The following is a 27,997-nucleotide window of genomic DNA, read 5'->3' as shown; positions in this document are numbered from 1 at the left end:
GGCGGGCCCTCCACTCCCTCCCTCCCTCCCGCCTTTTTGCTGCTTTTGGGAAACTCCTCGAATCCGGTTTATTCTTTACTGAAAACCGTTAAACTGTCAGTTTGTGTCCACAGAAATGAACCCAGCGGGAAATGGGCCCCCCGGCACCGCTCTCATCGACCGCACCATCCAGATGAGGAAAGAGGCGCAAGCCAGGAAGGTGATGCTGGTCTGGGGGCTGCTCAATGTGGGGCTCGCTGGGATGGTCTACATGGAGATGTGAGTGGTTGTTCCCTCTCCACTCGCAGTGACTCTCATTTGTCTTTAAATTGTGGAGATAAAATTTGACACCTGGTGTTAGGATGAAAGATTTGCATTTCTATAGCGCCTTCCACAACCTCGGGACGCCCCAAAGCGCTTTACAGCCAATGGAGTACTTTTTGGAAGTGTAGTCACTGTTGTAACGTAGGGAAACGCGGCAGCCAGTTTGCGCACAGCAAGATCCCGCTAATAGGAACGAGATGACCTGTCTTAGTGGTGTTGGTTGAGAGATCAATATTGGCCCAGGACACCGGGGAGAACTCCCCCCTGCTCTTCTTCGTGTCATCAGAAAGCAAGGGCTGTCTTGTGGGTGCCACCCGACGACCCAGTGAGTAGCTGAACCGGACAGACCAGCTTCTTTCCCCATTCGGGTGTGTTAGTCGATCTTGGCCGATTGCAGCGTTCCGGGGTTAAAATCGGCCTTGGCTCCCCTGGGAAAATCGGCCAGACTCACCGCTCCCGAATCGCCTGCCGACACTCGCTGCGCGGGCTAACACGTGGAGGGTGGCCTCTCTCCGTGAGGTACTGGGAAGGTGACTTTGGAGCCACAGGTCACAGCGGCAAAGGGAACATTGGCAGAAAAAGGAGGAGCAATAAGAAACTTTGTGAATCTGGATTAGTCTCTAACTTTGAGAGCTGGCGAAGACATCCATCAGTCTCGTTACTGGTAACGGGTTACTGGTCCAGAGTAATGGGCCAGAAAGGCATTTACTGATGGAGTGGGAGAGGGGCCTCAGTAATTTGCTTTTAAACCCTTGTCTTGAGTTCAAACACAAGGTGTTTGATTCCCAGCTAATCGTATTAATTTTTATTTTTGAGTCAAGATGCACATATTTTATAATTTTTTTAAAAAATCTCATTTTGCAGGACTGGCAAATTGCTGAGCAAATTCTACAACATCAGCTACTGGCCCCTGTGGTATATTGGTGAGTAACTCTGTGCTATCTGGAGAACTTAGTTGCCGATTGTGCTGTCTCCCACTGATTAAATGTGCTCCTCTGGTTAAATTATGAGGGCTGGTTGCATCGACGAGGCTTGTTTACCTCGGAGTATAGAAGATTAAATGGTGATCTGATTGAGGTGTTTGGGTAGATAGAGAGAAACTATTTCTTCTAGTGGGGTGTCTAGAATAAGGGGGCATAACCTTATCATTAAAGCTAGGCCGTTCAGGGGTGATGTCAGGAAACACTTCTTCACACAAAGGGGAGTGGAAATCTGGAACTCTTTTTCCCTCCCCCACCCAAAAAACTGTTGAGGCTGGGGGTCAATTGAAAATTTCAAAACTGGGATTGATAGATTTTTGTGAGGCAAAGGTTATGGAACCAAGGCGGGTAAATGGAGTTAAGATACAGATCAGCCATGATCTAATTGAATGGCGGGACAGGCTCGAGGGGTTGAATGGCCTCCTCCTGTTCCTATGGCAGTTGCGGGTCACGGCAGGTTATTGGGCAAGAGCGGGGGGGGGGGGTGGACCTTTGCCCCGTGCCCTGGGCTGGTGTCTCTGCCACCTCTCGGAGACGCTTATACATCCCGCAGAACCTTCCGGTGCCCCAGGTGGTTGCTGTCCGTTTTCGTTCCTTCCCTTCAGCCTCAGCTATTTGCCAGTTGTGTCTTGTAGAATATAGGAGTTCAGTAGGCGGCCACTCGGCCCATCGTGCCTGTGCTGGCTCTCTGAAAGAGCTAGCCTCCCGGTCCCGTTCCTGTTTCCCTTCCCCGTGCCCCTTTAAAAAAAAATAATTTTTCAAATATTTATTTGCTTCCATTTTTAAAAGCTATTCTGGATTGTGATTCCACTAAGACGTTCCATGTCCTGAGAATTATTTCTAAGTTCTCTGTTCTGGTGATGCTCCTAAACATGTGCCCTCTGGTTACCAACTCATCCAGTGGGAATAGCTTTTCCCTTGGGCTGCTCTGATGTTCTCCTTTCCACATCAAGGCCAGTCCTTGCTGAGAGCAGCTAACTCCACACTGACCGTAGGATCGATGTTTGTAGCTTCCCGTTCCGTGTCGTTCAGCTTAAGAGTTTCAATTTCTACGGAGCCCGCTCCGTATCTTGAATCCCACGCAAAACACTGCCTGAATTTAGTTTGGTGTATTCTGTTGCACGTCTTGTAACTTTCCGATTTCTCTCTCTTTTGTTCCAGAGCTCGGACTGGTCACCTTGTTTTGCCTGAATGCTTTATTTGATTTCTGGCGTTATTTCAGGAGTGCCGTGGTCCCAGCCAGCCTTGTGATGAGCCCACAGCAGCAAACCCTGCTGGGAATGAGGAACTCAGGTAAGTTGGGACGTAGCTGCGGCCCAGTGTGGGGAGAGAGAACGGTTAAGGAACTCCGGTCCCTAGCTCCCGACTCCACCCCTCTCCCTGGCCACTGTCTGAGGCTGAACCAGACCGTCTGCAACCCTGGCGTCCAATTTGATCCTGAGATGAGCTTCCGACCACATATCTGCTCCATCACCAAAACCGTCTACTTCCACCTCTGTAACATCGCCTATCTCCGCCCCTGCCTCAGCTCATCTGAAACTGAAACTCTCATCCATGCCTTTGTTACCTCCAGACTTGACTATTCCAATGCTCTCCTGGCCGGCCTCCCATCTTCCACCCTCCATAATCTCTGCTGCCAGTGCCCTAACTTGCACCAAGCCCCTCCATGGCCTCGCTACCCACCACCCCCACCCCACAAATCTCCATAATCTCCTCCAGCCCTACAACCCTCCGAGATCTCTGCGCTCCTCCAATTCTGTCCCCAATTTTAATCGCTCCACCATCGGCGGCCGTGCCTTCAGCTGCCGAGGAGCTAAGCTCTAGAATTCCCTCCCTGACCCCCTCTATCTCTTTTAAGACGCTCTTTAAAACCAACCTCTTTGACCAAGCTTTTGGTCACCTGTCCTAATATCTCCTTATGTGGCTCGGTGTCAAATTTTGTTTGATGATCACTCCCGTGAAGCGTCTTGGACGTTTTGCCACGTTAAAGGCGCTATATAAATGCAAGTTGTTGTTGAAAGGCTTTCCGCCTGTTTGAGCGACTGCTGTCGCATGGGAGTGGGGGAGGGTGGGGGAGCTATTTCAAGTCAACCGAGTGTCCAAACTCAGGAACTTGGAGATCAGGGAAAAGCACAAATAAATGGAGCTCCTGTCAATGCGTGTGTGCCCTTTCTGTAAACGTCATCACGAGAGCAGCTCGAGCTGTCAGCAGACCACTGCAATGGTGGGTGACCTTGGGGTGGGGGAAGGGGAGAGATCTCTTCTTCGCCTTCTCCACCTCCCTGTGTATCCTTTAATATTCTGACCTTTAAACCCATTGCTGATTAATCCAGTAGAAGCAATCGAACACCGTTCACCCTAATAATAACCCATCATTACTTGAAAATGTCCCAATCCTCGATCTTCTCGATCTCCATTGAAAAGAAGCCCTCTCTTCTCAGGTCCCTTTGTAACTGTAACCCCTCACCCCGGTCCCCGGTTACACATCCTTGTGAATCTACGCTGCATCTTCTCCATTGCTTTTTTGCTTTTCTATCCTTCCTATAATGAGCTGGTCAAAACTATACACAATGATCCCAACTGCAACCTCACCTGAGGTCTTGGACCAGTCCAAAAATTGCCTCCTGGCTTTTACAGTCTGTGCTCTAGATACAAAAACCAAGGGGGTAAGAGGCACCACAGTGTTGAGGTGGTTGAAGAATCCGAGTAGGAGACGGGGAGGATGAGTTCAACACAACGAGGAAGAACATGGGGGTTGGGACTTCTGAACGTTGGATGTGATGGGTGAGGAAGGTGAAGAGCAGTACTGACCATATGGAGATGACAAAAGTCTCAACGGGAAGCGAGAGGGGGGACCTATAACCGAGTACTTAACCTGTCGCAACTCTTCTCTCCTCAGCGATACAGACGACTCCGCAGCAGAAGCCAGCCACCACGTCCACCCCCAACAGCTCCCCGCCGGGCATGGCCCAGGGGCAGAGCGTGCTGTCCTACAGCCCTTCGCGGCCCCTCTGCCCCAGTCCCAAGTTCAGCCCCAACTGTATAACGGGGTTTAGCCCAACCATGCCGACCCCTTCCCCGCCAGGGAGTGGATCCTTCCCGTCCTCTGTGATGTACTCGTCTGGCAACAGCTTCAATACGGTACGTAGAAACGGAGGGGAGGTGGGGTGGAATCTAACCATTGGGATCAATATTTGACGTTCACTGGTATCTCTAAAATCCCCATTATGGGTTTGTAACCATGTTCCCGTTTTCCCCATCTCGCCTGACAGTAAGAAAGAAAGAACTTGCATTTATATCGTGCCTTTTTGAAATACTCTTTGAAGTGTAGTCACTGTTGTAATATGGGCAACGTGGCAGCCATTTTGTGCAGGGCAAGGTCCCACAAACAGCAATGTGATACCGACAAAATAATCTGTTTTAATGATGTTGGTTGAGGGATAAATATTGGCCAGGACACTGGGAGAGCTCCCCTGCTCTTCAAAATAGTGCCTGGGGATCTTTTACATCCATCCGAGAGAGCAGACGGGGCCTCAGCTTAATGCCTCATCCGAAAGACAGCATCTCTGACAATGCAGCACTCTCTCAGTATTGCACTGGGGGTGTCAGCCTAAATTTTGTGCTCAAGTCTCTGGAGTGAGACTTGAACCCACAACCTTCTGACTCCGAGGCGCGAGTGCTACCACCGAACCACGGCTGACATTGTTAAGACACTGACCCGAGCTGGGGTGGCTGTTCCGCAAATGTCCGTGGCCCTCGGGTGCCTCAATCGAGTGCCATTCTTTACTGCGTGAGCCGTTGACAGTGAGTGTTGAGAGCTATTCCTCCGTGGGTGATATTACGATCAGCCCCGATGCTGTCCACACCTCGGCCAAATCTGTGCTCTTTGTAGCCGGGATGGCAACGAGCACTGTGACCTTTGACTTATTCTGCTCCCCTCCCCCAGTCTCTGGGTCACCGGGTACAGGTTTGCCCCCCCGCACTGTCGCTGTAGCTCGGCACAGATCATAGAAATCTGGGGCGTCCCTGATCTTGCGTTTATATAGTGCCTTTAAGGTAGTAAAATGTCCCAAGGCGTTCATAGCTTTTACCCATTGAACCTGTGAGGGAAGTTTTTGCCATATTTTATATTTTGCAACAAAAAAAAGGAAAGCCTTCCCGTGTCAACAGATGAGATGGTGTAGACTTCCCCAGAGGACCAGCTGGGTGTATCAGTGAGTAACTGATCCCAGCCAGGGCTGCGATAGGCCTCAGTGCTCCCGGGTTGTGGAGGGGGAAAGGCGGCCAGGATTCCCATTCCTCGTACTGGGAGTCCACGTGCGGACAGGGTCGGGCTTGGCCATGGCCATGATGACCCCGCCCCCCTGGAATCACCGTCAAAGCCACCGAGTAAATGCTGGGCAGGGTCCTTGAGCTGGCGGGGGGGGGACCCGGATTGGACTGTATCTTCAGCGTGGAACGGAGAAAATTGGCAAGAGAAACACAAGAGATGGGTGAGATCCTAAATGAATATTTCACATCGGTGTTTACGGTTGAGAAAGGCATGGATGTTAGGGAACTTGGGGAAATAAATAGTGATGTCTTGAGGAGTGTACATATTACCGAGAGGGAGGTGCTGGACGTCTTAACGCGCATCAAGGTCGATAAATCTCCGGGACCTGATGAAATGTATCCCAGGACGTTATGGGAGGTTAGGGAGGAAATTGCGGGTCCCCGAGCAGAGATATTTGAATCGACAGCTACAGGTGAGGTGCCTGAAGATTGGAGGGTGGCAAATGTTGTGCCTTTGTTTAAGAAGGGCGGCAGGGAAAAGCCTGGGAACTGCAGACCGGTGAGCCTGACATCTGTAGTGGGTAAGTTGTTAGAGGGTATTCTGAGAGACAGGATCTACAGGCATTTGGAGAGGCAGGGACTGATTAGGAACAGTCAGCATGGTTTTGTGAGAGGAAAATCATGTCTCACGAATTTGATTGAGTTTTTTGAAGGGGTAACCAAGAAGATAGATGAGGGCTGTGCAGTAGACGTGGTCTACATGGACTTTAGCAAAGTCTTTGACAAGGTACCGCATGGTAGGTTGTTACATAAGGTTAAAACTCACGGGATCCAAGGTGAGGTAGCCAATTGGATACAAAATTGGCTTGACGACAGAAGACAGAGGGTGGTTGTAGAGGCTTGTTTTTCAAATTGGAGGCCTGTGACCAGCGGTGTGCCTCAGGGATCGGTGCTGGGTCCGCTGTTATTTGTTATTTATATTAATGATTTGGATGAGAATTTAGGAGGCATGGTTAGTAAGTTTGCAGATGACACCAAGATTGGTGGCATTGTGGACAGTGAAGAAGGTTATCTAGGATTGCAACGGGATCTTGATAAATTGGGCCAGTGGGCCGATGAATGGCAGATGGAGTTTAATTTAGATAAATGTGAGGTGATGCATTTTGGTAGATCGAATCGGGCCAGGGCATTGGGGAGAGTTAAAGAACAAAGAGATCTAGGTGTACAGGTTCATAGCTCCTTGAAAGTGGAGTCACAGGTGGATAGGGTGGTGAAGAAGGCATTCAGCATGCTTGGTTTCATTGGTCAGAACATTGAATACAGGAGTTGGGATGTCTTGCTGAAGTTGTACAAAACATTAGTAAGGCCACACTTGGAATACTGTGTTCAGTTCTGGTCACCCTATTATAGAAAGGATATTATTAAACTAGAAAGAGTGCAGAAAAGATTTACTAGGATGCTACCGGGACTTGATGGTTTGACTTATAGGGAGAGGTTGGATAGACTGAGACTTTTTTCCCTGGAGAGTAGGAGGTTAAGGGGTGATCTTATAGAAGTCTATAAAATAATGAGGGGCATAGATAAGGTAGATAGTCAAAATCATTTCCCAAAGGTAGGGGAGTCTATAACGAGGGGGCATAGATTTAAGGTGAGAGGGGAGAGATACAAAAGGGTCCAGAGGGGGAATTTTTTCACTCAAAGGGTGGTGAGTGTCTGGAACGAGCTGCCAGAGGCAGTAGTAGAGGCGGGTACAATTTTGTCTTTTAAAAAGTATTTGGACAGTTACATGGGTAAGATGGGTATAGAGGGATATGGGCCAAGTGCAGGCAATTGGGACTAGCTTAGTGGTATAAACTGGGCGACATGGACATGTTGGGCCGAAGGGCCTGTTTCCATGTTGTAAACTTCTATGATTCTATGATTCTAAAAGTAGGCTTGGGACCGACTGCAGAAAACCAACGGTGAAGGAGCACTGGAATTTCAAGCAGCCCTGGTTATTGCTGTCATGAGCAGGACTGTGGGACTGACCAGGAAGCCTGTCGCACGGTGGGAGTCCCAGTGCGGTGCGCCACGGGAGACGAGAAGGCCAGGGACCTTCCTGACCCCCCCCCCACCGTGCCACTGTGAGGAAGCCTTGCTGGGCTCACCCCCACCTCTCTTCCCCACTTCCTGATTCCTGCCCGGTTTCAGGTCCGTCTGCCCGGGAGTCCCCCACCCACCCCACCAGATAGAGAAAAATACACATGAATCTTCTCTCGGAATCCTTGGTGTTTGATTGTGAACCAAAGGGAGTGATTGCGAAAGGTGCTTTCTTTCCGTACTCCTGTGGGGCTGGCTGTGTTCTGGTCGCAGGTGAAAATGACAGCTCCTTTACCCTGACCTCCGTTGCCATGTGTTTAATTCAGTCCGTTTTCCCACCGTTCCCGGTTTTGTGTAATCCCAATTCCATTAATTGCGTTGCCATCTGGTGAGGAGTTTTCAGTTTCTCATCATTTTGTTTAAAAGCGCGTCAGCCCTGGGTGGAATTGCCCGCGCTGCCAGGTCTGATGACTCAGTAAGTTTTTATATCCACTGAGTAGCTGAACCGTACTGACCAGCGGGGATCCCAGATTCCATTCCCGATCCATGCGGGACTGGCTGATCTCATCCGGTGTGGCATTCGAGCTGAACTGATCGGCTTATGAGCCCTGGGTTAGCAAAGAGGAAAGTGGCCAGAAATCCTGCCCCTGGTCGTGATCGAGTGGCTCTTATTTTAAGTGGGATAGGACAGTGGGATAGGACAGTGGGATAGGACAGTGGGATAGGACAGTGGGATAGGACAGTGGGATAGGACAACCAGTTTGCAGATGATGACTCCCATGGTGGAATACCCTTTGACGCACATTGGAGCATTGGCTGGTTATAATTGTGGAAGGTTCGGTTCATACCCCTCTCTTTAAACCCACCCCTACCCAAACCCTTTTATATTACAGATCTGCTTCAAATTGAATAATACGATAAATAATATGCTGGGGCTCCAAGTACTGTGGAATCTACATTAACCCGCTGCTCTACGTACACATGAACCAGCAGCTCTGTTCTACGCTCACAGTAGTAGGCAGCTCTGCTCCTCTCCACTGCTCCGAGTGTAATCTTGCACGTGCATAGTTGTGTGAAGGTCTAGAGCAGTATTGCCTTGTGGCCGAGGACATCCACTGGCGCTGGGAACGGCTGTGTTCTGGTGGGACTGAGAGAAACCTCCTCTGGAGGCAACTCTGTGCATCTCTGGAACTAAAAACAGCCCCGAATGCCCCTGAAGTTCTCCGTTTGTCTCTCAGTCACGGAACAGTGTGTTGGAGCGGCTGGGCTGGGAGGGGAGGGAGAATGTCTTTTAATATTGCTGTAGCTGAAATGATATGAAACCTGACAGGAAGTAGATAAATTAAGAACAAGCTGGATAAGTTTTCTGGTCAAAGAACTAACTGAGGAGTAATGGAAAGTGTATTGTGTGCTCACTGACCTACATTGGCTCCCGGTCCGGGAACGCCTCGATTTTAAAATTCTCATCCTTGTTTTCAAATTCCCTCCATGGCCTCGCCCCTCCCTGTCTCTGTAATCTCCTTCAACTACACCCATCCGGGATCCCTGCGCTCCTCCAATTCTTGCCTCTTACACATCCCCGATTTTAATCGCTCCACAATTGGCGGGCGTGTCTTCAGCTGCCTAGGCTCTAAGCTCTGGAATTCCTACCCTAAACCTCTCCGCCTCTCTACCTCTCTCTAAACCTTTAAGTGGTTCCTTAAAACCTACCTCTTTGACTAAGCTTTTGGTCACCTGACCTAATATCTCCTTATGTGGCTCGGTGTCAAATTTTGTTTGAAAATCGCTCCTGTGAAGCGCCTTGGGACGTTTTACTGTGTTAATGGCACAACATAAATTCAAGTTATTTTTATTCTTTGAAGACAGCAATAATTTTTTTTCTAGCCCTGTATGTTCCAGTGGGTTTTTGTTTTTACAGTTCGATACTGTTATGTTAATAAATGGAAATTGTTTTTTGGCGAGTGTAAATGAGGGGCTGAGGAACCTCAGCGCAGGACACCAGCAAGGGTGAAAAGACTAGGACAGACGATGAGGAAGAAAGAACTTGCATTTATACAGCACCTCTCACGACCTCAGGACGTCCCAAAGCGCTTTACAGCCAATGAAGTACTTTTGAAATCACCGTTATAATGTAGGGAAATGCGGCAGCAATTTTGCGCAAAGCAAGATCCCACAAACAGCAGTGAAATAAATGACCAGACAATCTGTTTTAGGTGTTGGTTGAGGGATAAATATTGGCCAGGACTCCCCTGCTCCTCGTCCAATAGTGGCCGTGGGATCTTTTATGTCCACCTGAGAGGGCAGACGGGGCCTCGGTTTAACGTCTTATCTGAAAGACGGCACCTCCAACAGTGCAGCACTCCCTCAGTACTGCACTGGGAGTGTCAGCCTGAATTATGTGCTCAAGTCTCTGGAGTGGGACTTGATTTACCTCAAAAATTTGGTTCAAGATGTGTTTAGGTAACACCAAGCTTAGATTTTAAAAGCCTTGATTGTCGGAGGAAGGGGAGACAGGGGGAGCTCGAGAGTTCCTCCACTTTGAAGTCCTGGGAAAGAATAAGTTAGAGTAGGAGACTGACTCGATTTCAACACGGCGACGATGCAGGGGGTGGTGAGGAAGAGTGAGTGGGATGATGTGTTTGAAACAAAGGCTGTGATAGACCGGGAGGTTTGGGGGGGGGTTTTGGGGGCGAGTTGGAGGCCAGAGACGAGGGGCTTTTGTTAGCTAAACTGCTGGAGACTTTATTCTTTCCTATTTTCCTTTAGGGCTCCAGCTTCAGTCCCCTTCAGAATTCGTGCTTGTACAATAACAGCGTGGGGAGTACAGAGGGCTCCAGCCTGAGAGCCCGTTACCGATCTGCACCTTCCGTGTACAGCGCTCCCCTCACACGAGATGAGTACGTGACCGACATGAAGTCTCTGGAGAACTTCCTCCGCTCTGAAGAGGAGAAGCAGGGCCGCAGCCAGCTGGGTCAGTTGAGGCTTGAACTTTTGGTGTGATATAATCGGAACCGTACAGAACAGTGAGGGACCCGGATTCAGGGGCCTGGTCTGTACTGCGTTAGCCGATCTCAGCCGGGGCAGTTTGAGGACGGTTGCAATCATTGGCGTCTCTATGTTTTGGATGGGAGGGCAAGGGGACTTTCAGTCCCGATTGTCGTCCAGTGACCTCTCCTGCAAAGTGTATGCATGGACATTGGGTGAACAAGGACAAGTTGAGGAAATTTGCAGGGTTATGGGGAAAGAGCAGGGTGAGTGGGACTAATTGGATAGTTCTTTCAAAGATCCGGCACAGAGACAATGGGCCGAATGGCCTCCTGTGCCGTACGATTCTGTGAACAGGATTGGGCTTGGCCGTAATTCCCCCTCTCTTTAGTGCTCCTTCCCAAACAGTTGGGAGGTCTGTTGACATTCACTGTCTTAAGCTCACACATGAAGATACTGGAGGGAGGTTGGTTTGAATGAAGCTGTAACATGGCATGGACCTTCAGAAGGGGAAGGAGAAAACTGGGGTGGGAGAGGGGAAGCCCCATTTTGAGATTATCTTGTTCTTTATCACAGATTGAAAAGTTGTGTTCTGGTATTGAGGTTGGGGGTGGAGTGGGGGGGTGTAATGTTATTGGGGAGTGGTTATTTGGTAAACGGAGTCACCGCCTCAAGCTCCTTTGGTCATTTGCCCCGATGGATAAACTCACTTAACCAACGAGCAGCTGGGCCCTGCAGTCAGGGCAGTCCCGGGCTCGATCCCTGGTCTGTGCTGTTAGCTCCCTCTCTGCCAGGGTAGCAATGTCGGCGCTCGGTCGGCCTCAGCACTTCTAGGTTTGGGAGGGGTGGGGGGTGAGAAAAAAAATCAGCCGAGGTTCCAGCTTCAGACTTAGCTGTGATGCTGCTGTGGTTGAATAGCTTGCTGGCACCCTTGCTCGCACATGACTGATGGCTGCTTGCATGATGTACCAGAGGGCATTCGTCGTCCAACAAAGAGTCCACACCTTCAAGAGAGAGAAAAAAGAAGGGACAAAGGCTAGTTTCTATGAGGTTAAATGGGAACTATGAGGTTAAATGGGGAGTGAAATGGAAGCCTGATCTTTGTACTGCTGTTATCATCCAACCTGCCAATTTAAGGCTCTGCAATTCTAAAATGAGTGTGTACCCGAGGCAGTATCCAGGCTGTGAAAGTGATACTGCACCTCAATTCGAAAGATGAATTGGGTTAAGAGGACGGGGACGTAAGATTGGCTGAAACTTTGGGAGACCCAATGGTAAAAAGGGACTGCCTGGCTCTCGCTTTTAATTGCTGAATGCCTTGCCTTTATTGATTTGTGCGCGCACACACACAGGAAGCCCGGAATGTGCATCCAACAGAAACAGTCCGACCTTTTGGAACTACAGCCGCACCACAGGAGACTACGCGCAGTCGCTACGCAAATTCCAGTACCAGCTCGCCAGCCGGTCCCAGGCCCCCTCGGCCCACAAAGATGACACTGACCTGGGCTCCAAGCTGCTCGCGGAAGAGGTGCGTTACAATTTCTAGATGCTTAGCATTTCACATGATTCGTAGAAGATTAAAAATGAACCCTTGAAGGGCTAAAGCTTAAGAAAGAAAGAACTCTCATTTATAATAGTGCCTTTCACAGCCTCAAGATGTTCGAACGTGCTTTACAGCCAAATAAGTACTTTTGAAGTGTAGTCACTGTTGCACTGTAGGAAACGCAGCAGCCAATCTGCGCACAGCAAGGTCCCACAAACAACTATGAGATAATGACCAGATAATCTGTTTTAGCAATGTTGGTTGAGGGATAAGTATTGGCCAGGATACCGGGGAGAACTCCCCTGCTGCTTTTCGAATAGCGCCGTGGAATCTTTTATGTCCGCTTGGGAGACCAGACGGGGCCTCATCCGAAAGACGGCACCTCCGACAGTGCAGCACTCCCTCAGTACTGCGCTGAAGTGCCAGGCTAAATTATGTTCTCAGGCCCCTGGAGTGGGGCTTGAAGCCAAAGGCAAGAGTGCTATCGACTGAGCCGCGACTGACTCCTTAAGTAAAGCTTTGGTTGATGAGCTCAGAAGTAAACCTGTGAGAGTATTTTAGGACTGAAATTGTTTTTTCTCCACTACTAAAGTCAGATTGCTAAATATTGAAGTGAGGCAGCTGGAGTCCACCGTCAGTGCTGAGCTGCCTGTCCTCGGCTGTCTCTGCGCTGTTTATAACGCTCCGAGGATCGGGCGTGTGAGCGGTGTGGGTTGGTTATTCCCATTTTGTTGCTGTGTTTCTCTTTATTCTGCGCTGCGATGTTTCTGATTTCACTATTGTCTGAATGCGCTGAACACCCCAGATTGGATCCCTGGCCTGCGCTAAGTGGCGGTAGAGGGGCAGCTACAACTAGGGTCAGTGCCCCAGAATAGGCAGGAGACAGCTGGCCAGTATTCGCACCCCTGATTTATTAGCCAGCAACCCTTGCTGGAAAGCGCCTCTGTCCAGATGCCTCGTGGGGTGGGGCACTTAATGGACCCACCCCCTCCAAGCCCCCTAACACTCGATGTCCAGGTACAGGCAAGAAGAATGGCCATTTGGACAAAGTACTGGAGGGCGCTGTGGAATTATAACCCAGCAAAGAGCCTTCGGGGTGGGGGGAGAGGGGGGAAGGAGGAGTGGGTAGAAAATCAGCAGGAGGAGGATTGGGATTCACTAAGACTGTAATTGTTGACCTCTTGGTACCTTTCAGGTGTGGATGAGACTGAATATGAGCCGGCAGCAGTTGGACCTTCTCGATTCCTGGACAGCCAACCTGAGAAACGTAAGTAAATGTTCAGTGAGCCCCACTGTTCACTAGCTCAGATTCATTGGGAGCCTGCTGCCCTTGTTTGGCTGTAGCCTTCGCGGTCACCCCGTTAAGTTTTAAGTGACGGGATCCGAATTTAGTCCGGCCCAATTCACCCCGTCCTTCATCCCAACCCCACCATGTTCCCAATACAGTACCTTAAATAACGAGTCTTGTTCACTGAAGCTTTGATTTCTGAGTTTGAATGGGGCGTACATTCCCTCGTGGCCTAATACAGTCCCCACTGCTCACAGCGAGCATGTTTGTGTTGATGCAATTTTCCTGCTATACGTGGACAGTAAAACCAAAAAGTGAAGTAACCAATATATTATTTAAAACACACCGAAAATCTCCACTTAACAACTGCCTCTCTGACTGGTTAGCAGTTGCATCCAGACTCTGATCACTAAGGTAACCGCACTTTAACGAGGTGCGAACAGCTGATTGAAACTGCTTGAAGGACCCGACTTTGGCTGAAATCAGCAGTGCCTTTTAAATCAGTGTGCACTTAATTGAACTGCTCGAAATAGCCAGCGCGCTTGATATGTTATAAGTGGTGCCTTTGTAATTGATGCTGACGGTGGCAGACGGTTAGCTCTATCTGCCCGATCTAGGGAGCTGCCTGTGATTAGCACGGAGTGCTGGGGACAGTAACTGGGTCTGCAGTATACAAGCCTCTTCTGGGGTGGGAGGGGGGCAATCTCGGCCCATAGCACTGAGTTGGTGGGGTGTTGTGATTTATTCCCCCATCCCGGGGTTAAGGCTTCTCTTCCTGTTGCCATTTCTCCCCCCGTTGCTGTGAGAGAGACGAATGGGAAATTGGGATGTCTGGACCCAGGCAACTTCTCCTTGCTTGGTGACCAGTCAACAACCGGCTTGCATTTCTGTCCGTCCTCGAAGTAGGGAAGAGATTGTTGGGGCAGAGCAGGAGCGGCCTGGCAAAGGTGAACAAAAGCAGAGGGAGGTGTAGTCCAGCTCTTTTACAGCCCCTCTCGGACTCCTGTGCAGGAATTAGCTCGTGATCTGATTCGGCAATCCCTCTCTGAATTCAAGCTGCCAATCAGTCTCTTTTTAACGTCTTCCCCGCCTGCCCTCTTTAAAATGGGTAGAAACTCAGATGCGTTGTGTATTGGCCGCAGTCCTCTGTGCCCAGTGTTTTAACACACAGTCCTGGCTTGAGCATTTAAGGGGAAGCTGGATAAGCACATGAGGGAGAAAGGAATCGAAGGTTATCCTGATGGGGTTAGTGGAAGCAGGGAGAGAGGAGACTCGTGTGGAGCATAAACGCTGGCATAGACCAGTTGGGTCGAATGGCCTGTTTCTGTGCTGTAGTTTCGATGAACCTCAAGCTGCTCTGTGTCTGGAACGTTACTCTCAATGTTTTCACCCAGAAGGTGATAGAGCTGTGGAGTGTTTACCCTAATTTTCCTGACTTTCCTTCTTAACTTCCTAATGTTTAACTTGTGTCCAAACCCTGCACCAAATGCAGTAATTTCTCAGAGGTACTCTGCTCCCAGCAGGTGTTACAGATCTGGATATTATTAGTGAATTCACATGGAGTCTTTGTTCCCTGAATCCTGCACTGAGTGGAGCATAAAAACAGGTTCCTGGTAATGAAAATTAACTTTTTGTTTAACTGAGTACAGGAACCAAAGAGGGCCATTCAACCAAGTGAGTCTGCTGTACCGTTTCAGCTGCCCGTGGCAGTAAATTCCATTGCTTTGATCCCAGTTCTCTGCTTTTTCTCCATTTCCCTTTTATATTTCCTTGTTTCCCAAATGTGTCTCCCTTTTAAGCACTGTGTTGCTGGCTTTCTGGGTCAGATTGTTCCAGATCTAATCAACGCTGTGTGCAGACATATATTTACTGGATTCGCTTTTGTGGACTTGGCTCAGACTCTAAGGTTGTGTCCTCTTGTATCTTATCTGTCCGCAGTGGATGAGCGAGACCATTTTGAATCGTTTGGTCAAAGAGATTGACGGCGTGAACACACAGCTAAGGAGACTAGGGTGTCCCGAGCTGCAAGTAGGAGGTACGTATGTCGTTTCAGGACCTAAAGCCAGAGATTGGCTATTCCTGTGGCTCAGCATCTTTAGGCAGCGGGTAGTTGGACCACAATGCCCAGGGAGATCCCCGGCCTGTGCTGCGTTCGTTGATCTTGGCCAAGGCGATTGGAGGGGGCGTGTAAATTGTCCTCCATGCCCTGTGGGTTTAGGGGTGAAGGGGGGGGGGAAGGTTGGTGAATCTGCCAGGGATCCTGCTCCTGACCTAGCAATCCCTGCTGGGAGTGTGCAGGTGAGGACAGAATTGGACTGGCTGTGCTTTGATGCCCCTGTAGTCAAATAGCCTGTTGACGTTCAGTCTCCTGTGGCTCGCGCCTGAAAAGTGACCACATATACAAGGTAAAGGAGGGCAACCAGAGTCTTGACAACCAAACCCCCAACAAGGATCCATACCTTGTGAAGGGAGAATTATGGGAGAATGAGAAAAAGCATTTATATAGCGCCTTTAACGTAGTAAAATGTCCCAAGGCGCTTCACAGGAGCGATTATCAAACAAAATTTGACACCGAGCCACATAAGGAAATATTAAGACAGGTGACCAAAAGCTTGGTCAAAGAGGTAGATTTTAAGGAGAGAGAGGCGGAGAGGTTTAGGGAGGGAATTCCAGAGCTTAGGGCCTAGGCAGCTGAAGGCACGGCCGCCAATGATGGAGCGATTAAAAATCGGGGATGTGCAAGAGGCCAGAATTGGAGGAGCGCAGAAATCTCAGAGGGTTGTAGGGCTGGAGGAGGCTACAGAAATAGGGAGGGGCGAGGCCACGGAGAGATTTGAAAACAAGGATGAGAATTTTAAAATCGAGGCGTTCCCGGACCGGGAGCCATTGTAGGTCAACGGGCACAGGGGGTGATGGGTGAACGGGACTTGGTGCGAGTTAGGATACGGCCAGCAGAGGTCATCCACCAATACAGTGGGCCAGAAATCACGCAGAACGGCGAGGCAATGCTCACCGCAGCTCCTGCGAATTTAATTTACGAAAATACTGCGGGCTGTGTGGTGTCCAATTGCTTGAATTTGAAGTTTAACCAAAATGTGCGTTATCAACCCAGCCTGTGAGCAGCATGAGTTGATGCGCGGCTGGAAACGCCAGAGGAGAAGACCCGCCTACAGAATCAGGCTGCAATGCTCAGACTTCATTCATTTAAAGTTAGTATTCTGGATGTCATTGTAAATAAAAATTTTAATTTTTTTTAATATGAAAAGCCAAAGAAATAATTGAATTAAATTAAAGGGATGGAAAGGCAAAATTTTTTAATTACTATTTTTTAATAACCAAAAACTATTAAAATAAGGAGTAATATGAGACTCCACATTTTAAAAATTTAATTTCTAGTGGTTTGACGGTCATTAAGACTAACTTTTAAAACTTAGTTTAGACCTGGTGGCGTAATTAGTTACTTTCCAGCCGGGCAGGAAAGCAAGTTTGCTCTTTTTCAATGATTTCTCTGATTGCAGCGTGCGACGGCCCTTTAATTCGAAGCACTTATATCGCCGGCGAACCACTGGGAGCAAGTTCACGATTTCCACGTTTTACTGTGCATGTGCAAACACCAGAACTTGCTCCTTCAATTCGTCACTAAAAACAGAGAGCACCGTTGAGCTCCTCCATTACTTTGGGAGGGATCTCTGGCCCATTAAATCTTTTAGTCTATTCTATGTCCTTACAACCCTCTGCGTAGAAAGATTTCTCCCTTTGTTCTTCTGGTTGCCTTAAATTTACGCCCTCAGTTACTGACTTGCCAACCGACGAATAGCTCTTGCAGAGAGCTGGTGCAGGTCTGATGGGCCGAATGGCTTCCTTCTATTTTATGAAATTCTGTTACGGAATCTAATCTAATCCCAATATTTTTGCCTTACTCCAAATATTTGCCTTGGATGTGCCTAACTGCTCTCTGACACACTCGGTGTAGGGATTCTCGGATGTGTGCTGTGCCTCACTGCTCTCTGACACACTCGGTGTAGGGATTCTCGGGTGTGTGCTGTGCCTCACTGTTCTCTGACACACTCGGTGTAGGGATTCTCGGGTTTGTGCTGTGTCTCACTGACACACTCGGTGTAGGGATTCTCGGGTGTGTGCTGTGCCTCACTGCTCTCTGACACACTCGTTGTAGGGATTCTCGGGTGTGTGCTGTGCCTCACTGCTCTCTGACACACTCGGTGTAGGGATTCTCGGGTGTGTGCTGTGCCTCACTGCTCTCTGACACACTCGGTGTAGGGATTCTCGGGTGTGTGCTGTGTCTCACTGCTCTCTGACACACTCGGTGTAGGGATTCTCGGGTGTGTGCTCTGTCTCACTGCTCTCTGACACACTCGGTGTAGGGATTCTCGGGTGTGTGCTGTGTCTCACTGCTCTCTGACACACTTGGTGTAGGGATTCTCGGGTGTGTGCTGTGCCTCACTGCTCTCTGACACACGGTGTAGGGATTCTCGGGTGTGTGCTGTGTCTCACTGCTCTCTGACACACTCGGTGTAGGGATTCTCAGGTGTGTGCTGTGTCTCACTGCTCTCTGACACACTCGGTGTAGGGATTCTCGGGTGTGTGCTGTGTCTCACTGCTCTCTGACACACTCGGTGTAGGGATTCTCAGGTGTGTGCTTTATCTCACTGACACGGTATTGCAGCAGTGATACAGGAGCTGCTGTGTTTGAAAATTTCATTATGCGATGACCATAGGGAACTCTGGTGGTTGAACGGGTTTCCTCTTTGCCCTTTCGCAGAGACCAGCATTAGCAGCCTAAGACAAGCAGCCCTGGTCAGAGCTCCCCAGATTCCAACACTGAACATCGTTGTCCAGTACTTGGACATTACATCAAACCAAGAGTACCTGGTGGAGAGGATCAAAGGTGCGTTCCTGTTTCACAATTCAAGTGGATATAATATGAAAATATCAGGCTCCCACCATTAAACACTGGAATCCCAGTGACTGCGCTAAACCACATCATCAACATTGGCTGACTCTCTCTGATATATTGGCCTTGGAGAGAGTGCAGCGTAGATTTACTAGAATGATATCTGGACTACAAGGGTTAAATTCCGAGGAGAGATTACACAAACTCGGGTTGTATTCCCTGGAATTTAGATGATTAAGGGGTGATTTGATTGAAATTTTCAAGATATTAAGGGGAACCGATAGGGTAGATAGAGAGAAACTATTTCCGCAGGTTGGGGAATCTAGCACTCGGGGACGTAGCCTAAAAATTAGAGCCAGGACTTTCAGGAGTGAAGTTAGTGAACACTTCTACACGCAAAGGGTGGTCGAAGTTTGGAATTCTCTTCAGCAAATGGCAGTTGATGCCAGCTCAATTGTTAATTTTAAATCTGAGATTGATAGATTTTTGTTAACCAGCGGTATTAAGGGATATGGAGGTTAAGGCAGGTATATGGAGTTAGGTCACAGATCAGCCGTGATCTTATTGAATGGCGGAACAGGCTCCAGGGGCTAAATGTCCTCCTCCTGTTCCTATGTTCTGTCTCTTTCTGGTGGGAAATGTCACAATTGTGGTCGGGGGGAGGGGGTGGTTTCTGGTATTTAGATACATTGGACAGAATAAAGGGAGGTTTATGCTGCGTCCAGCTGTTGTACCTGCTCTGGGAATGATTCGTACTGATGTTGGATGCATGCAATAGAAAACATTCAGTTTCCCAGCACTAAGACCCTTATCCTGAGCGCAAACGTTTGAGAAAACATAATTGGTGGGAGAGAGTTTAATCTGAGTGAGGCAACTCTCGCCATGACACATCGGTAGTTACCAAGTTCCTCGTTATCTGCACGGATGTTCAGTGTTCCCATGAAGTGACTTGGTTTGTTGCAGAACTTGCCCACGGAGGTTGTATGAGCTCGTTCCGATGGAATGGAGGTGGAGAGTACAAGTCCCGGAAATGGGATACAGACCTTCCCACCGATTCTGCTGTGAGTACAAAGCAAGAAGGGTGCAAAGCTTTTCTTGTGTGTGTTTAACATCTTAACAGATATACACATAGGGAGACTCATTGTTAATTATTGGAACCAGGTAGCTAGTTGGGTGTACGTGAGCAAGAGGAGACTCCTTGTGTGACAAGTTTCCCTCTCCTCGCTGCCTAATGAAGGGCTTTTCCTCTGATGACCTGACTGAGATAGGAAACTCGTGGTGTGTTAGGAGGGGGTTGGGGGTTAGGAGCAGCGAACTGACTTCCCCGTCCGGGGGGTCAGCAGACTGAGCACGGTCTGGGGGTGGAACCCGGGACCCTCCTAGTCTGTACGGCTCAGCTGCTCACTGGACAAGCTCGCAGCTATTGGAAGAGACCTGGTGCTGCCCTTTTAATGTCTGTTCTACAGCATCGGCAGATCCTGTTTAACTTCCATTTGCTCTGTGCGCTGCGTAGAGTTGATGGTGTGACCCTCCCTCTCATACTCTGCTTTCTGTGTTTCAGATTATAATGCACATGTTCTGCACCTACCTTGACTCCAGGCTGCCTCCACACCCCAAATACCCTGATGGGAAAACTTTCACATCCCAACATTTCATTCAAACTCCTGATAAACCAGGCAAGTATGTTTCGGCAGCTGGTATCTATACACCAGCGACACTGTGGGTTGCACTATTAGATAATGATTGCAATGTTTCCGACCTCTCTTGCGTTTCCCCTCTGTCTTGAAATCCCGATTTGTGCTCGGCTGCGGATTCACAGGTCTAATCGCCCTCCAGTACCAGGTGTCCGTTCTTCCAGTTTGAACCTAAGACATTGAGTGTTGTGTGGCTATTCAGCTGTAGGGGGAATCACACCAGCGCCCAATCCTCTCCTCTTCCTTTTGTTCACCTGTTTGCGCACGTCGACTGTCGATGGGTCCCCACGTAGCAATCGGGAGTGGGAACCCCCTGGGTTTTTTGAATGGTTTGTTATTAGTGAGAAGGCTTGCAGAAATGTTTTTATGTAAAGGTGTCAATCACAGCATTTAAAAGGAAACTAGATACACTTGGGCTTCCTTTAGTTGTACTTCCTATGCAGCTAAATAGTAAAGGGTGGAAGGGAAATGGGATTAGAGGGGAGAGATGCGACACGGGGGTGGGGTGGGGGTTGCATGGTCGTCTATATTGAAATGTCTCTGACTCCTATTTCTCTATTCATTTCCGACAGTGTCAGGCAGGCAGACTTGCATTTATGTAGTGCCTTTGCATATCTCTCAAATGCCTGCAAGCGTTCAGTGAGTTAAACTAAAGTGTAGTTATAACTGCTGCTATGTAGACAAACGCAGCAGCCATTTTGCATACAGCAAGACCCCTCGAGCAGCAGGGAGTTGAATGGCGAGTCAATCTGTTTTTTGAGGGAAGGATATTTGCCAGGACACCAGGAGAACTTCCTATTTTAATTTAGTGCAAACGGATCTTTAACATCCACCTGAATGGGTAGTCAGGGTTTTAATTTAAAGTCTGATCCAAAAGACAGCACCTCTGACACTGCAGCACTCCCTCAGTACTGCAGTGGAGTGGGACTTGAACCCACGACCTTCTGACTCGGGCGTGAGTGAGTCCGCCTGATCCAGCGTGTACTTAGTTATTAGTGATGATTTCCCACTCTCTTGTGTTGTTAAAAGATTTGGCCAGTTATTCACTTGTGGCTGATTTTTTTCTGGTTCCTAATTCTGTTTGCAGATACTGCGAATGAGCATTTGTTCTGTATACACCAAAGCAACATCAACCCCCCACACTACCAGCTCATCTACCAGGGCCAGCTGTACAGTTTGCCAAAGGTACTCAAAACAAGTGTCTCCTTCTGATTTTTAAAATAAATATTTCCTTCCTTCTCTTGAGCCCTGTGATAGTGAAAGAAACAAGGATTTGCCTTTCCCATCCTCATTATTCCTTAAAGCACTTCACAGCCAATGGATTACTTTTCTTTTTGAAGTGTAATCACCGTTATGTAGAGAAACATGGCTGTTAATTTATACACAGCAAGATCCCACAAACAGCAGTCAGACGAGTGACTGGTTAATGTTGATCAGGACGCCAGGAGAACTTGCTGCTGCTACTCTTGGCACCATGGGACGTTTTACACCCACCTGAACAGGCAGACGGGGCCTCGGGTTAACGGAAGACGGCTCCTCCGACAGTGCAGCACTCCCTCAGTACTGCTCTGGATGTCAGCCTGGATTATGTGCACAAGCCTGTGGAGTGGGGCTGGAACCCATGACCATCTGATTCGGGCAGCGTGCTACTCCTGAGCCTCGAGCCTCGAACCTCCACAGTGGAAGGAACCTCAGTTTGTTCCAGATTCTTGGAGGGGTGAAACTGCTGTTATCAGGATGGCCCAAAGTGCTTTACAGCCAGTGAAGTACTTTTGAAATGTAGTCACTGTTGTAATGTAGGAAACGCTGCAGTTTTATGCACAGCAAGATCCCACAAACAGCAACGTGGTGATGGCCAGATAATCCGTTTTAGGTGTCGGTTGAGGGACAAATACTGACCAGGGCACCGGGGAGAATTCCCCTGCTCTCCTTTGAAATAGTGCCATGGGATCTATTGCAGCCACCTGAGAGGGCAGGCGGGGCCTCGGTTTAACATCTCATCCGAGAGTCAGAATTAGATTTTATGTTCCAGCTTTTATTTTATGAAATAATCTTCTTTTGTTTTGCAGGACAGGAGCAACATGCTTCACACCATCCTGATGTTTTTGTACATAATTAAAACGAAGGAGTCGGGAATGTTGGGGTATGTGGTTATTTTCAGACTTCCCTAACGCACGGAGTCTCCGCTGTTTTCTCCTTAAATCATTGGCACTTGAGATACAGATACTTGATACGGATTATTTGTATTTTTTTTTGTCCGATTTGGTTTAAGATTCCGCTTTTCTGATTTGTTTTCTCGCCCGTCACATTCCAAAAAATCACAATCTACCAAAAAAAAACTCCTTTCCAAACTTTGATTCGCCCATCCCGTTCGACTCAACTGAAACTTCAATCCTGGCCTCCCGCTGAGATGGGAAAGTAAAGAGACAGGTAGACCCCGCCCCGGCCCCCGCGACGCGACCCCGCCCCGGCCCCCGCGACGCGCCCCCGGCCCCCGCGACGCGACCCCGCCCCGGCCCCCGCGACGCGACCCCGCCCCGGCCCCCGCGACGCGCCCCCGCCCCGGCCCCCGCGACGCGCCCCCGCCCCGGCCCCCGCGACGCGCCCCCGCCCCGGCCCCCGCGACGCGCCCCCCGCGACGCGACCCCGGCCCCCGCGACGCGACCCCGCGGCGCGACCCCTCCTAAGACTGATGAGAGCAAGGCCAGGGGAGATGTGCTAGCACCATGACGATGACCCTGGGATCAGTGCGATTCCACATTGGGGAGTTTCCCCCCCCCCCCCCCCCCCATCCCAAACCTTCACATGGGGTCTTGGGACACATATTGATGGATAGAAAGGCCACATCACTGCATTTGCACAAGGCCCAACGCCCCCTTCTTAAAAACTGAATTCACTGAAGGTTTCCTTAAACCCCACGAAGTTCTCCTCTCGATATGAGTGAGCTATTCGCTTGGGAGTCGTCCCGTTTCCCCCCCCCCCCCCCGCCCCCCCCTCCAACTTTCCACCTTCCCTAAATGCCCTTCCATTTCCCCCCTCCTCCTCCTGGTTCTAACTTTTGTTTAGGGTTTAGAATGGGGTTTTACTGGGTCTAAAAGGGTTAATTTATGAGGACAGGCTGCATGAACATGGCTTGTATTCCCATGAGTTTAGAAGGTTGAGGGGGGTGATCTGATCGAGGTGTTTTAAAATGATAAAAGGAATCGATAGGGTAGACCCGTAGAAACTGTTTCTTCTGGGGGTAACCCAGAACAAGAGGGCACGATGCTTAAAATCAGAGCTCAGCCATTTAGGTGCAAAATCAGGAAGCACTTTTTCACACAAAGGGTATTGGAAACCTGGAATTCTCTCCTCCAAAAGGCTGTGGATGCTGGGTGACACTTGGAGCTTTCAAGACTGAGAGTGACAGATTTTTGTTGGGTGGGGGTATCAAAGGATGTGGAGCAAAGTCGGGTAAGGGGAGTTGAGGTGCAGATCGACCATGATCTAATTGAATGGCGGAACTGACCTGAGGGGCTGAATGGCCTCCTCCTGTTCCTGTGCACCTAGGCCATTGTTCCATGGGTTACTGGCACCACCCCCTGGCACCTCAGTCAAGTAGCTGTTCTTCATTTGTGGGGAGAGCAGCGGCTGCTGACGGTATATTCAAAAGGTGGGAGACATCACGGCTAATCGAACAGTCCTTACCCGATGCTAATAACACATGCACCAGCCAGCCAGGGAGGCTGCGGTGAGGGAGGGCAGTCGCTGGACAGCAGTGGGGGTTGTTTCCTCTCCCGAGCCCAGGCCGTATGCAGCAGCACTATGGCCACCCTGGCTAAGATCAGCGTAGACCAGAGATAAAACCTGGGGCTATCCTGGTCTCTGAGACTGAGTGCTTTTACCCAGTTAGCCACCAGGTGGAACTCTTGTGGCTGTTATTTTGATTGGTTTGGAACCTCTACAGAAAGTGCTTCAGTTCAATTGGATGTAGGAAGAGGCAAAAGAAAAGTCATTCTGATCTAAGTAAGTATTCTATACAGTTAAATTTGTCCCTTTATATAACTTGGTAGCTGAGGAGAGCTGTAATAAAGAAAGACTCTCATTCCTTTCGTGCCCGACAGGCCCTCAGGATGTCCCAAAATGTTTCACAGCCAGTGAAGTACTTTTGAGACACAGCGGCCAATTTGTGCACAGCAAGCTCCCACAAACAACAAATGGGATGAGTGACCAGTTAAATTTGGCTTTGGTGGTGATGGTTGAGGCTGGATTGTTGGCCAGGGCAATGGCAGAACTGCCTGGGTGACATGAGATCATTTACATCCCCCTCAACAGGCAGACGGTGCCTCCAACAACGCAGCATTCCCTCCGTACTGCATTGAAGTGTCAGCCTAGATTAAGTAGTAATATGTATGGCAGTAGATTCCCGTAGCCTTAAGCATAGATTTTGCAACCAAGTCGATCTTGGGGTCACTGATGTTGGTATTTAAGAATTTTATTATATTATTTTTAATAAAGTAGGTTAGTGTATTGGTTATGTCACAGGACCAGTAATCCAGAGAACGTGAATCTAATCCCACCACAATCAGAATTTGAATTCAGGTTTTAAAAAATCTGGAAATAAGAATCAGGTCTCAGTAAAAGTGACCATGAAGCTGTTGGATTGTTGTAAAAACCCCACTGGTTCATTAATGTCCTTTAGGGAAGGGAAGCTGCTGTCCTTATCTGGCCTGGGCCAACGTGGTTGACTCTTAACTGCCCTCTGACGTGGCCTAGCGAGCCACTCAGTTGCATCAAACCGCTACGTGCAATGGTTCAAGAAGGAATACTGCCCCCACCTTTTTGCACATGGTGTTGGCTGACACTGTCCGACAGAAGTCGGGGCAGGGGGCCTCCAGAAGGGTCAACTGTACTTAAGGGGGTCTTCGGGAGTGTGCCCTTATTTGCATGGGGGTGCCTGGGAGTGCGTTAATATTTGTACAGGGTTTCCCCCCGTACAGTAAAGTTTGAAACCCGCTGGCCTAAAATGTGTTGCACTAACACAGACTTCGAAAGCAAGTCTCCAGGTGCCCGTGGACTGCACTGCCGTTCCTTGCCTGAGGAGCAGCTTGTTCCTGAGCCAGTGGGTGGGTAAATGTAACCTGGAGTCATGTCTGTCCCCTGGAGACAGGAAAAACCTTTCTAAAAGGCCCCTGAGAATCAAATGGTGGTCTTTAAACTTTGTTCTTTTTTGAAAAAAAAAATTAGAATGCAATCTGTACGAACAGTGCTTATTTAATCTATACGAACAGTACATATTTAATCTATACGAACAGTGCTTATTTAATCTATACGAACAGTGCTTATTTAATCTATACGAACAGTGCTTATTTAATCTATACGAACAGTGCTTATTTAATCTGTTTGTTTCCTTTTACAGAAGGGTGAATCTCGGCTTGTCTGGAGTGAACGTTTTGTGGATTTTTGGAGAATAAGGAACAGTTGCTGGGATATTCCCGATATATGTGCAGAAACTGAACCAATTCAGCATCTGACCCCCGTCCCCCAATTCTTTCTCCTTGACCTTTCTCGTACTGCCACCTGACTGAGAGGTGCAGGAGTCTGACGAATAAACTCGGAAGCGGTACTTGTGACTCTGCCCTGTGACTGCACTGTCACTCCGGGCTCACTCTGGGGAATCTGGCTGTAGTGCAGCTGCTTCGATACTGAGAAACCCCTTTTTTTTTGTAAATTTTGTTTCCTTTTTTGAAGCAAAAAAACTTTCTCTGTGTGCCAGTGTTTGAAGAAAAGGACTTCTTTTATCCTGACGAATGGAAGTGAGTGTGTACTTTTCATGATCTTCAAAGCCTTGGTGTGATGCAGAAAAAGACGCTGCTGTATTTTCCATGGAAGATCAGTATTCATTCCTGTGGAATTTCTGCTTGTGGAGAGGGGGTCGTTGGATGGAGTGTTTGAGGGGTGGGGGAGAGCTACAGAAATTGCGTCTTTTTCTGCTGCCGTCGTTCTGTAAACACAATCACTGTGGTTACGCCTCAAACTGCTGGAATAATCACTCACTGTCACTCTCTCTCTCACTGTCACTCTCTCTCTCACTCACTCACTCTCACTCCTGCTTTCTCCATTCTCTCTAATTCTATGCGGCCCCTTTTTAAATTAGCAGTGTCAATGCAAACCAAGCTGAGCATTTTATTCAGCTTTTAGCACTCTCAGCAGCCCGGTTATAAAATACTGCAGGAAGCAGAGTGATTTGGGGGTGTTGTGACATGTCTTTGCCGGCCTGTCCCATCTGCAGGAAGGCTGGTCTGAGAATGAAAAATGGGTAGAAGTGACAGGCTGGTGGGTTTCACTGGGGAGGGGAGAAGGTGGGCAGTGGAAAATAATTGCTGTAAAAGCACCTCTGTGATCAGTTCAAACTGATGGGGCCGAATGTCATCTCCACTGAGAGGGTCCTCTCTTTTAATCTGGGGCTGGTGGCAAAGGGCTCCGCCTCCTCCCCCCAATTCAGGGCGAAGTTGACTGTCCTGAGCTTGGTTTTTGTAAGAAGTGGTGCAGCAAGCGATGCTGATATTGGTGTTGGGACTCCACGGAGGGAGCTTTAGTCTGAAGCCAGCCTGTGCTGGACCCCACCACTGATGGCTACATCGGAACTGTGATCTGTTCCCTACCACAGTATCACTCACCCTTCAGTGACAAATGCACCATTTCTTTTTAAATTTGTCTTTTTTTTTGACTGTAATACAGGATCTCCAGAATCAGCTGCTGTAGGTTAAAGGTTTATACATATTTTTTTTAACTTTATTTATTTTTTTTAATACTACACCAAGCCAGTGAAAACCAGCACAGTCTCGAGATTCAGTAGCTGAAAAGTTCAGTTCAGGGCTGCGTTAGAGTGAGCTGCTCTGTTTAAAGAAAGCACTATGTGTGCTGCCCTCCTCTCCGTGCTGGGGATTGGTGCCCTGAATACCAGCAGCCCTCCCATACCTCATCCAAGTGGCCATTCTTCAGTTGTGTGTCGGTGGGTTATTTGACCGTGTGGGGCAGCGCGGCCGATCCTAATCCTGTCCACTTTCCAATTGGGGTCCCACTAAATAAGGATCAGAAGCAGGAGCCCATGACCCTTTTTGAAAAAAAAAATTAAGTCTCCCCTCTCTCGGCCAGAGGTCTGCCCTTCTGAAGTCTCCCAGTGGCTCAGCTGGTTGATGCTGAGTGTAGGTGAGTTGTACCGACTAGGAAGCTTCCACCATCTCATTTGATCCCTAGTCTCTGCTGAGTTACCTGACGGGCTGGACTAGCGATGCTGGGTTAGGACTAGGGATTTCCCCCCCCTCCCCAAAACCACTGGAAGTGAGTGAGTGTGGCTATTGGTTCCTCTGTATAATTGCCCTCCCCCTCTCCACCTGCCAACATGCACAGTCCAGCCCCACAGATGAATGGCCACTTATTCAAGGTGCCAGAGGGCGACTGATGCCTCTGGAATATACACCAGCCGGAGTCGATGCCTTCAGGGAGGAGGAGTAAAGAGCATTGAATGGCATCTCATTCGGAGAGGCCACGGGATGGGTTGGTGAGGGATATGGAAAAATATTACACGGGTGCGATAGAGGACACTCTTCCGAGATCGGGACTGAGGCACGTTGTGGAGAGCTTTACTCTACATCCAACAGTGACCTGGAAGAGCCTGAGGCCGGGGACTGCGAAAATGTTCGATTTGATACTGATAATCATTTGTCTGTTTTTATAAATTGGTTCCGTTTGTTGAGATGTGGGATCTATTTTGATTTGTTGGGTGCCGCAGATGTACAGTTTGGGATTCTGCAATCTCTGAATTATCGTGATCCCTTCAATAATCCTGTAACTATCCAACAGATTTATAATAATTTGTACATATTTATACCCAAGCTTTCCTCGTCTTTTTTTGCTCATCGGTTTCCAATCTGCTCCAGCTTTTGATTCAAACTGGGT

General features: G+C 48.8%; 1 protein-coding gene across 1 annotated transcript; it reads left to right on the top strand.

Annotated features, from left to right (window-relative positions):
- The first annotated feature begins 41 nt into the window (after positions 1-41).
- Positions 42-27,928, top strand: LOC137341745 (transmembrane protein 209-like). Its single transcript, XM_068005199.1, has 14 exons — positions 42-258; positions 1,168-1,226; positions 2,445-2,576; positions 4,183-4,424; positions 10,401-10,605; positions 11,972-12,147; positions 13,358-13,429; positions 15,389-15,485; positions 18,231-18,356; positions 19,326-19,423; positions 19,924-20,038; positions 21,144-21,241; positions 22,126-22,199; positions 25,455-27,928. The coding sequence occupies exons 1-14, from the start codon at positions 116-118 to the stop codon at positions 25,507-25,509; spliced, it is 1,692 nt and encodes a 563-aa protein (XP_067861300.1). The 5' UTR covers positions 42-115; the 3' UTR covers positions 25,510-27,928.
- The last annotated feature ends 69 nt before the right edge of the window (positions 27,929-27,997 follow it).

The sequence above is a fragment of the Heptranchias perlo genome, chromosome 24, assembly GCF_035084215.1.
Source record: "Heptranchias perlo isolate sHepPer1 chromosome 24, sHepPer1.hap1, whole genome shotgun sequence".
Lineage (NCBI taxonomy): Eukaryota > Metazoa > Chordata > Chondrichthyes > Hexanchiformes > Hexanchidae > Heptranchias > Heptranchias perlo.
Note: the sequence above shows the minus strand (reverse complement) of the source record. Positions and strands in the feature narration are given on the sequence as shown.

What these genes read in the sequence shown, in the direction of transcription:
- LOC137341745 (XM_068005199.1), top strand. Translation starts at nt 116, where the DNA reads ATGAACCCAGCGGGAAATGGGCCCCCCGGCACCGCTCTCATCGACCGC. An exon ending in TCCCGAGCTGCAAGTAGGAG is followed by an intron (nt 15,486 to 18,230) that starts GTACGTATGTCG and finishes GCCCTTTCGCAG; the next exon opens with AGACCAGCATTAGCAGCCTA. An exon ending in AGCTGTACAGTTTGCCAAAG is followed by an intron (nt 21,242 to 22,125) that starts GTACTCAAAACA and finishes TTTGTTTTGCAG; the next exon opens with GACAGGAGCAACATGCTTCA.